Source organism: Salmo salar, chromosome 04, assembly GCF_965601325.2.
Source record: "Salmo salar chromosome 04, fSalSal1, whole genome shotgun sequence".
Lineage (NCBI taxonomy): Eukaryota > Metazoa > Chordata > Actinopteri > Salmoniformes > Salmonidae > Salmo > Salmo salar.
Window position 1 is genome coordinate 4,086,156 of NC_138294.1, and position 11,345 is coordinate 4,097,500.

Consider the following 11,345-nt stretch of genomic DNA (forward strand, 5'->3'; position numbering starts at 1 on the left):
ATTGTCCGGTGTAGTTTAGGGGTGCGTCCCAATAATCCGGTGTAGTCTAGGGGTGCGTCCCAATAGTCCGGTGTAGTTTAGGGGTGCGTCCCAATAGTCCGGTGTAGTCCAGGGGTGCGTCCCAATAGTCCGGTGTAGTTTAGGGGTGCGTCCCAATAGTCCGGTGTAGTCTAGGGGTGCGTCCCAATAGTCCGGTGTAGTCTAGGGGTGCGTCCCAATAGTCCAGTGTAGTCTAGGGGTGCGTCCCAATAGTCCGGTGTAGTTTAGGGGTGCGTCCCAATAATCCGGTGTAGTCTAGGGGTGCGTCCCAATAATCCGGTGTAGTCTAGGGGTGCGTCCCAATAGTCCGGTGTAGTCTAGGGGTGCGTCCCAATAATCCGGTGTAGTCTAGGGGTGAACATTTTGTAAAGAAAGCAACACGCCGAGTCTGGAGGTAAATATTGTTGTTTATTAATAAACAAACACCAGTCAGGAACTGATATTAGTCTCGGTGGGGGGGTGGGGGGGGGGAGATAAAGCACAACGCACAGAGGAAGATGGGGGGGAGGGGGACATATTTATCTGTTACACAAGGAGGAAGTCCCTACTGAGGGACAGGGAGTACTAAGATCCATCCAGATCAGGAAGTCTACGGGTACAAAACCTTAGCAGCAACACGTTTAAACATCGTCATAGCAACACCGGGTGGCTAACAAGGTAGTTTCATTTAGAAAAAAAAAAAAATGTCACAGTTTTATTTTTTTTAAAGCAGAAATTGGTTAAAAAGTTATAAACACGTCTAGGATCAGGTGGTGTAATCTACAACATGTCTAGGATCAGGTGATGTAATCTACACCATCAACATGTCTAGGATCAGGTGGTGTAATCTACACCATCAACATGTCTAGGATCAGGTGATGTAATCTACACCATGTCTAGGATCAGGTGGTGTAATCTACACCATGTCTAGGATCAGGTGGTGTAATCTACAACATGTCTAGGATCAGGTGATGTAATCTACACCATCAACATGTCTAGGATCAGGTGGTGTAATCTACACCATCAACATGTCTAGGATCAGGTGATGTAATCTACACCATGTCTAGGATCAGGTGGTGTAATCTACACCATGTCTAGGATCAGGTGATGTAATCTACACCATGTCTAGGATCAGGTGGTGTAATCTACACCATGTCTAGGATCAGGTGGTGTAATCTACACCATGTCTAGGATCAGGTGATGTAATCTACACCATGTCTAGGATCAGGTGATGTAATCTACACCATCAACATGTCTAGGATCAGGTGATGTAATCTACACCATGTCTAGGATCAGGTGATGTAATCTACACCATGTCTAGGATCAGGTGATGTAATCTACAACATGTCTAGGATCAGGTGACGTAATCTACAACATGTCTAGGATCAGGTGGTGTAATCTACAACATGTCTAGGATCAGGTGGTGTAATCTACACCATCAACATGTCTAGGATCAGGTGATGTAATCTACAACATGTCTAGGATCAGGTGATGTAATCTACAACATGTCTAGGATCAGGTGGTGTAATCTACAACATGTCTAGGATCAGGTGGTGTAATCTACACCATCAACATGTCTAGGATCAGGTGATGTAATCTACAACATGTCTAGGATCAGGTGATGTAATCTACAACATGTCTAGGATCAGGTGGTGTAATCTACAACATGTCTAGGATCAGGTGGTGTAATCTACACCATCAACATGTCTAGGATCAGGTGATAATGTAATCTACACCATCAACATGTCTAGGATCAGGTGATGTAATCTACAACATGTCTAGGATCAGGTGATGTAATCTACACCATGTCTAGGATCAGGTGATGTAATCTACACCATGTCTAGGATCAGGTGATGTAATCTACACCATGTCTAGGATCAGGTGATGTAATCTACACCATCAACATGTCTAGGATCAGGTGGTGTAATCTACAACATGTCTAGGATCAGGTGATGTAATCTACACCATCAACACGTCTAGGATCAGGTGATGTAATGAACGTCAGATAAATGAACTATACACTTCTTATTACTCTTCATCATCATCATCATCATCATCATCATCATGGCACAGTACAAAGTCTGAGGAACAACACGGCCACAGAAATATACAATAAATGTCCTCAATCACAATGTCACATTTTGTTTGAAGATTTAAAAATGTAACTATGTCTTCTGGCAACAACAACAAAAAAAAACACGATAGTTTTACTCAGTGGTCAAAACACGATCAATAACTTCTCTCCTAAACCCTCTTCCCTCCCCCAAAAACCCCCCCAAAACAGGACACGATATGTTGTTAGTTAATCTAGTTAATCTAGTTAATCTAGTTAATCTAGTCAATCTAGTTAATCTAGTTAATCTAGTCAATCTAGTTAATCTAGTTAATCTAGTCAATCTAGTTAATCTAGTTAATCTAGTTAATCTAGTTAATCTAGTTAATCTAGTCGATCTTCACTGCCTTTAATACAAAAATAAAAAAGGAGAAATATAAATTAATATATATTAAAAATAGTCAGGCAGGTAGAGGAGAGGAGGCACTGGGGCTGAGGATTAAACCTAAATAATTATCAAAACATAACTACACCATCTACACGTCTGTGTGTGTGTCTGTGTGTGTGTGTGTGTGTTGTGTGTGTGTCTGTGTGTGTGTGTGTGTGTGTGTGTTGTGTTGTGTTGTGTTGTGTTGTGTTGTGTTGTGTTGTGTTGTGTGTGTGTGTGTGTGTGTGTGTGTGTGTGTGTTGTGTGTGTGTGTGTGTGTGTGTCTCTGTGTGTGTGTTGTGTGTGTGTGTGTGTGTGTGTGTGTTGTGTGTGTGTGTGTGTGTGTGTGTGTGTGTCTCTGTGTGTGTGTTGTGTGTGTGTGTGTGTGTGTGTGTGGTGTGTGTGTGTGTGTTGTGTGTGTGTTTTGTGTGTGTGTGTGTGTTTTGTGTGTGTGTGTGTGTGTGTGTGTGTGTGTGTGTTGTGTGTGTCTCTGTGTGTGTGTTGTGTGTGTGTGTGTGTGTGTGTGTGTGGTGTGTGTGTGTGTGTTGTGTGTGTGTTTTGTGTGTGTGTGTGTGTTTTGTGTGTGTGTGTGTGTGTGTGTGTGTGTGTGTGTGTGTTGTGTGTTGTGTGTGTGTGGTGTGTGTGTGTGTGTGTGTGTGTGTGTGTGTGTGTGTGGTGTGTGTGTGTGTGTGTGTGTGTGTGTGTGTGTGTGTGTGTGTGTGTGTGTGTTGTGTGTGTGTTGTGTTACCTCTGTCTCCCCCTGACCTGAGACCAGAACAGCGCCACCTGGTGTTTGTGTAGTGTGTGTGTGTAGTACTACGGTTAATAGAGGACTCCTATAACACAGGAAACAGGAAGTACACAACAGGAAGTGGTCATCCGTCAGTGGAACGCCGCTCGTCATCGTGCCGAAACGGGAAAAGAAGGAACAGAGAGTCTTGTTTTCTCCCGGCTTGATAATAAAAATAAGTCTTATATTTTACAATATAATTCAACATCTCCTCTGATGCGGTGAGGCCACAGTCCAGCAACGGACATTTCTTTTTCTGTCTGCTGCTGCTGCTGTAGTTTTTCCTTTGTTTCGTCTTGACTTTTCGGGGGGGGGGGGGGGGGGGGTTTACAAAAAGAAGGGGGATGAGGTCGGAGGAGGAGGAGGAGAGGGATGAGGTCGGAGGAGGAGGAGGAGGAGAGGGATGAGGAGGAGGCGGAGGAGAGGGGGATGAAGTCGGAGGATGAGAGGGGAATGAGGTCGGAGGAGGAGGAGGAGAGGGGGATGAGGTTGGAGGAGGAGGAGAGGGATGAGGTCGGAGGAGGAGGAGGAGAGGGGGATGAGGAGGAGGAGGAGGAGGAGAGGGGGATGAGGTTGGAGGAGGAGGAGAGGGATGAGGTCGGAGGAGGAGGAGAGGGGGATGAGGAGGAGGCGGAGGAGAGGGGGATGAAGTCGGAGGATGAGAGGGGAATGAGGTCGGAGGAGAGGGGGATGAGGTCGGAGGAGGAGAGGAGGATGAGGTCAGAGGAGGAGAGGGGGATGAGGTCGGAGGAAGAGGAGAGGAGGATTAAGTCGGAGGAGGAGAGAGGGATGAGGAGGAGGAGGAGGAGAGGGAGATGAAGTCGGAGGATGAGAGGGGAATGAGGTCGGAGGAGGAGAGAGGGATGAGGAAGAGGAGAGGGGGATGAGGTCAGAGGAGGAGGAGAGGAGGATGAGGTCGGAGGAGGAGAGAGGGATGAGGTTGGAGGAGAGGGATGAGGTCGGAGGAGGAGAGGGGGGTGAGGTCGGAGGAGGAGGAGAGGAGGATGAGGTCGGAGGAGGAGAGAGGGATGAGGTCGGAGGAGGAGAGGGGGATGAGGTCGGAGGAGGAGAGGGGGATGAGGTCGGAGGAGGAGAGAAGGATGAGGTCGGAAGAGGAGGAGAGAGGGATGAGGTCGGAAGAGGAGGAGAGAGGGATGAGGTCGGAGGAGGAGAGAGGGATGAGGTCGGAGGAGGAGAGAGGGATGAGGTCAGAGGAGGAGAGAGGGATGAGGAGGAGGAGAGGGGGATGAGGTCGGAGGAAGAGGAGAGGGGGATGAGGTCGGAGGAGGAGGAGAGGAGGATGAGGTCGGAGGAGGAGAGAGGGATGAGGTCAGAGGAGGAGAGAGGGATGAGGTCGGAGGAGGAGAAGGGGATGAGGTCGGAGGAGGAGAGAAGGATGAGATCGGAAGAGGAGGAGAGAGGGATGAGGTCGGAGGAGGAGAGAGGGGGATGAGGAGAGAGGGATGAGGTCAGAGGAGGAGAGGGGGAGGGGGATAAGGTCGGAGGAGGAGGAGAGGAGGATGAGGTCGGAGGAGGAGAGGGGGGATGAGGTCGGAGGAGAGAGGGATGAGGTCGGAGGAGGAGAGGGGGGTGAGGTCGGAGGAGGAGAGGGGGATGAGGTCGGAGGAGGAGAGGGGGATGAGGTCGGAGGAGGAGAGAGGGATGAGGTTGAGGAGGAGAGAAGGATGAGGTTGGAGGAGGAGGACAGGAGGATGAGGTCGGAGGAGGAGAGAGGGATGAGGTCGGAGGAGGAGAGGGGGATGAGGTCGGAGGAGGAGAGGGGGATGAGGTCGGAGGAGGAGAGAGGGATGAGATCGGAGGAGGAGAGGGGATGAGGTCGGAGGAGGAGAAGGGGATGAGTTCGGAGGAGGATGAGAGGGGGATGAGGTCGGAGGAGAGAGGGGGATGAAGTCGGAGGAGGAGAGAGGGATGAAATCGGAGGAGAGAGGGGGATGAGGCCTGAGGAGGAGAGGGGGATGAGGTCAGAGGAGGAGAGAGGGATGAGGTCGGAGGAGGAGAGAGGGATGAGATCGGAGGAGGAGAGGGGGATGAGGTCGGAGGAGGAGAGAGGGGGATGAGGTCAGAGGAGGAGAGGGGGATGAGGTTGGAGGAGGAGAGAGGGATGAGGTCAGAGGAGGAGGATGAGAGGGGGATGAGGCCTGAGGAGGAGAGACGGATGGACGGGTTTCCTTCCAGGGAGAGACAGGAACAGGAGGTGGAACCTTTCATCCCAGGGTACAGGGGGGAGGGGGACGTTTTACGAGGGAGGACACTTTGTACAGCCGCACTTCACCACCTTCTCCACTTCCTGTACGAAGGAGGAGCCGTCGGTGCAGTGGAAGGTGTATTTCCTACGTTTGGAACGTAAAGGGCTGCAGCAGCCGCTCCCGCCCCTCCCTTCAGCCCCCTCCGGACAGGAGCCGCGGCACTCTAGACGAGAGATCTTCTCCTGGGTTTCACACGCCGAATAGCCCCTCTGGAGCTGGTAGACATCTCGGAGCCGTTCCCCTCGACAGACCACCTCTACAGGGGAAGAGAGAGAGAGAGAGAGAGAGAGGAAGGGATTAGAGAGGGAGAGAGTCTTAGAGAGAGAGAGAGAGGAAGGGATTAGAGAGGGAGAGAGAAGAAGGGATTAGAGAGGGAGAGAGAAGAAGGGATTAGAGAGGGAGAGAGAGAGAGAAGGGTTTAGAGAGAGAGAGAGAAGAAGGGATTAGAGAGGGAGAGAGAGAGGAAGGGATTAGAGAGGGAGAGAGAGAGGAAGGGCTTGGAGAGAGAGAGAGAGAGGAAGGGATTAGAGAGGGAGAGAGAGAAGAAGGGATTAGAGAGGGAGAGAGAGAAGAAGGGGATTAGAGAGAGAGAGAGAAGAGGGGCTCAGAGGGGGAGGGGGGGTAGTTAGAGGAATAGATGACAGAGAGGGAGAGAAATGAGAGGTGTGGATTGATGGAGGGAGGGAGGAACAAGGAAGGAAGAGTGTGAAAGGAGAGAGCAGAGGATGCGAGTTGGTAAAACACTGACTGAGGTTGAAACAAGCAGACAGGTGAGGTTGGTAAAACACTGAGGTTGAAACCAGGAGACAAGTGAGGTTGGTAAAACACTGAGGTTGAAACAAGCAGACAGGTGAGGTTGGTGAAACACTGACAGGTTGAAACAAGCAGACAGGTGAGGTTGGTAAAACACTGAGGTTGAAACAAGCTGACAGGTGAGGTTGGTAAAACACTGAGGTTGAAACAAGCAGACAGGTGAGGTTGGTTAAACACTGACAGGTTGAAACCAGCAGACAGGTGAGGTTGGTAAAACACTGAGGTTGAAACAAGCAGACAGGTGAGGTTGGTAAAACACTGACAGGTTGAAACAAGCAGACAGGTGAGGTTGGTAAAACACTGAGGTTGAAACAAGCAGACAGGTGAGGTTGGTAAAACACTGAGGTTGAAACAAGCAGACAGGTGAGTTTGGTAAAACACTGAGGTTGAAACAAGCTGACAGGTGAGGTTGGTAAAACACTGAGGTTGAAACAAGCTGACAGGTGAGGTTGGTAAAACACTGAGGTTGAAACAAGCAGACAGGTGAGGTTGGTAAAACACTGAGGTTGAAACAATCTGACAGGTGAGGTTGGTAAAACACTGAGGTTGAAACAAGCAGACAGGTGAGGTTGGTAAAACACTGAGGTTGAAACAAGCTGACAGGTGAGGTTGGTAAAACACTGAGGTTGAAACAAGCAGACAGGTGAGGTTGGTAAAACACTGAGGTTGAAACAAGCAGACAGGTGAGGTTGGTAAAACACTGAGGTTGAAACAAGCTGACAGGTGAGGTTGGTAAAACACTGAGGTTGAAACAAGCTGACAGGTGAGGTTGGTAAAACACTGAGGTTGAAACAAGCTGACAGGTGAGGTTGGTAAAACACTGAGGTTGAAACAAGCAGACAGGTGAGGTTGGTAAAACACTGACAGGTTGAAACAAGCAGACAGGTGAGGTTGGTAAAACACTGAGGTTGAAACAAGCTGACAGGTGAGGTTGGTAAAACACTGAGGTTGAAACAAGCAGACAGGTGAGGTTGGTAAAACACTGACAGGTTGAAACAAGCTGACAGGTGAGGTTGGTAAAACACTGAGGTTGAAACAAGCAGACAGGTGAGGTTGGTAAAACACTGACAGGTTGAAACAAGCAGACAGGTGAGGTTGGTAAAACACTGAGGTTGAAACAAGCTGACAGGTGAGGTTGGTAAAACACTGAGGTTGAAACAAGCAGACAGGTGAGGTTGGTAAAACACTGACAGGTTGAAACAAGCTGACAGGTGAGGTTGGTGAAACACTGAGGTTGAAACCAGCAGACAGGTGAGGTTGGTGAAACACTGAGGTTGAAACCAGCAGACAGGTGAGGTTGGTAAAACACTGAGGTTGAAACAAGCTGACAGGTGAGGTTGGTAAAACACTGACTGAGGTTGAAACAAGCAGACAGGTGAGGTTGGTAAAACACTGACAGGTTGAAACAAGCAGACAGGTGAGGTTGGTAAAACACTGACAGGTTGAAACCAGCAGACAGGTGAGGTTGGTAAAACACTGAGGTTGAAACAAGCAGACAGGTGAGGTTGGTAAAACACTGAGGTTGAAACAAGCAGACAGGTGAGGTTGGTAAAACACTGAGGCTGAAACAAGCAGACAGGTGAGGTTGGTAAAACACTGACAGGTTGAAACAAGCTGACAGGTGAGGTTGGTAAAACACTGAGGTTGAAACAAGCAGACAGGTGAGGTTGGTAAAACACTTGACTGAGGTTGAAACAAGCTGACAGGTGAGGTTGGTAAAACACTGAGGTTGAAACAAGCAGACAGGTGAGGTTGGTAAAACACTGAGGTTGAAACAAGCAGACAGGTGAGGTTGGTAAAACACTGACAGGTTGAAACAAGCAGACAGGTGAGGTTGGTAAAACACTGAGGTTGAAACAAGCTGACAGGTGAGGTTGGTAAAACACTGACAGGTTGAAACAAGCAGACAGGTGAGGTTGGTAAAACACTGAGGTTTAAACAAGCAGACAGGTGAGGTTGGTAAAACACTGAGGTTGAAACCAGCAGACAGGTGAGGTTGGTAAAACACTGAGGTTGAAACCAGCAGACAGGTGAGGTTGGTAAAACACTGAGGTTGAAACCAGCAGACAGGTGAGGTTGGTGAAACACTGAGGTTGAAACAAGCTGACAGGTGAGGTTGGTAAAACACTGAGGTTGAAACCAGCAGACAGGTGAGGTTGGTAAAACACTGAGGTTGAAACAAGCAGACAGGTGAGGTTGGTAAAACACTGAGGTTGAAACAAGCAGACAGGTGAGGTTGGTAAAACACTGAGGTTGAAACAAGCTGACAGGTGAGGTTGGTAAAACACTGAGGTTGAAACAAGCTGACAGGTGAGGTTGGTAAAACACTGAGGTTGAAACAAGCTGACAGGTGAGGTTGGTAAAACACTGAGGTTGAAACAAGCAGACAGGTGAGGTTGGTAAAACACTGACAGGTTGAAACAAGCAGACAGGTGAGGTTGGTAAAACACTGAGGTTGAAACAAGCTGACAGGTGAGGTTGGTAAAACACTGAGGTTGAAACAAGCAGACAGGTGAGGTTGGTAAAACACTGACAGGTTGAAACAAGCTGACAGGTGAGGTTGGTGAAACACTGAGGTTGAAACCAGCAGACAGGTGAGGTTGGTGAAACACTGAGGTTGAAACCAGCAGACAGGTGAGGTTGGTAAAACACTGAGGTTGAAACAAGCTGACAGGTGAGGTTGGTAAAACACTGACTGAGGTTGAAACAAGCAGACAGGTGAGGTTGGTAAAACACTGACAGGTTGAAACAAGCAGACAGGTGAGGTTGGTAAAACACTGACAGGTTGAAACCAGCAGACAGGTGAGGTTGGTAAAACACTGAGGTTGAAACAAGCAGACAGGTGAGGTTGGTAAAACACTGAGGTTGAAACAAGCAGACAGGTGAGGTTGGTAAAACACTGAGGCTGAAACAAGCAGACAGGTGAGGTTGGTAAAACACTGACAGGTTGAAACAAGCTGACAGGTGAGGTTGGTAAAACACTGAGGTTGAAACAAGCAGACAGGTGAGGTTGGTAAAACACTTGACTGAGGTTGAAACAAGCTGACAGGTGAGGTTGGTAAAACACTGAGGTTGAAACAAGCAGACAGGTGAGGTTGGTAAAACACTGAGGTTGAAACAAGCAGACAGGTGAGGTTGGTAAAACACTGACAGGTTGAAACAAGCAGACAGGTGAGGTTGGTAAAACACTGAGGTTGAAACAAGCTGACAGGTGAGGTTGGTAAAACACTGACAGGTTGAAACAAGCAGACAGGTGAGGTTGGTAAAACACTGAGGTTTAAACAAGCAGACAGGTGAGGTTGGTAAAACACTGACTGAGGTTGAAACCAGCAGACAGGTGAGGTTGGTAAAACACTGAGGTTGAAACCAGCAGACAGGTGAGGTTGGTAAAACACTGAGGTTGAAACCAGCAGACAGGTGAGGTTGGTGAAACACTGAGGTTGAAACAAGCTGACAGGTGAGGTTGGTAAAACACTGAGGTTGAAACAAGCAGACAGGTGAGGTTGGTAAAACACTGAGGTTGAAACAAGCAGACAGGTGAGGTTGGTAAAACACTGACAGGTTGAAACAAGCAGACAGGTGAGGTTGGTAAAACACTGAGGTTGAAACAAGCAGACAGGTGAGGTTGGTAAAACACTGAGGTTGAAACAAGCAGACAGGTGAGGTTGGTAAAACACTGACAGGTTGAAACAAGCTGACAGGTGAGGTTGGTGAAACACTGAGGTTGAAACCAGCAGACAGGTGAGGTTGGTGAAACACTGAGGTTGAAACCAGCAGACAGGTGAGGTTGGTAAAACACTGAGGTTGAAACAAGCTGACAGGTGAGGTTGGTAAAACCCTGACTGAGGTTGAAACAAGCAGACAGGTGAGGTTGGTAAAACACTGACAGGTTGAAACAAGCAGACAGGTGAGGTTGGTAAAACACTGACAGGTTGAAACCAGCAGACAGGTGAGGTTGGTAAAACACTGAGGTTGAAACAAGCAGACAGGTGAGGTTGGTAAAACACTGAGTTTGAAACAAGCAGACAGGTGAGGTTGGTAAAACACTGAGGCTGAAACAAGCAGACAGGTGAGGTTGGTAAAACACTGACAGGTTGAAGCAAGCTGACAGGTGAGGTTGGTAAAACACTGAGGTTGAAACAAGCAGACAGGTGAGGTTGGTAAAACACTGAGGTTGAAACAAGCAGACAGGTGAGGTTGGTAAAACACTGAGGTTGAAACAAGCAGACAGGTGAGGTTGGTAAAACACTGAGGTTGAAACAAGCAGACAGGTGAGGTTGGTAAAACACTGAGGCTGAAACAAGCAGACAGGTGAGGTTGGTAAAACACTGACAGGTTGAAACAAGCTGACAGGTGAGGTTGGTAAAACACTGAGGTTGAAACAAGCAGACAGGTGAGGTTGGTAAAACACTTGACTGAGGTTGAAACAAGCTGACAGGTGAGGTTGGTAAAACACTGAGGTTGAAACAAGCAGACAGGTGAGGTTGGTAAAACACTGAGGTTGAAACAAGCAGACAGGTGAGGTTGGTAAAACACTGACAGGTTGAAACAAGCAGACAGGTGAGGTTGGTAAAACACTGAGGTTGAAACAAGCTGACAGGTGAGGTTGGTAAAACACTGACAGGTTGAAACAAGCAGACAGGTGAGGTTGGTAAAACACTGAGGTTGAAACAAGCAGACAGGTGAGGTTGGTAAAACACTGAGGTTGAAACAAGCAGACAGGTGAGGTTGGTAAAACACTGAGGTTGAAACAAGCAGACAGGTGAGGTTGGTAAAACACTGAGGTTGAAACCAGCAGACAGGTGAGGTTGGTAAAACACTGAGGTTGAAACAAGCTGACAGGTGAGGTTGGTAAAACACTGAGGTTGAAACAAGCAGACAGGTGAGGTTGGTAAAACACTGAGGTTGAAACAAGCTGACAGGTGAGGTTGGTAAAACACTGAGGTTGAAACAAGCAGACAGGTGAGGTTGGTAAAA

General features: G+C 48.2%; 1 protein-coding gene across 3 annotated transcripts in view; it reads right to left on the reverse strand.

Annotated features, from left to right (window-relative positions):
* Positions 1-426: 426 nt before the first annotated feature.
* The window catches only part of slit2 (slit homolog 2 (Drosophila)), an 84,152-nt gene continuing 73,233 nt past the window's right edge, over positions 427-11,345 (reverse strand). For 2 of the 3 annotated variants that reach the window (XM_082974018.1, XM_082974017.1), the window contains one exon: positions 427-5,811. In XM_082974018.1, coding sequence (XP_082830144.1) covers positions 5,546-5,811 — 266 coding nt within the window. In that variant the 3' untranslated portion in view covers positions 427-5,545. The remainder of the gene's footprint in view (positions 5,812-11,345) is intronic. The other variant, XM_082974019.1, reaches the window with a different exon arrangement.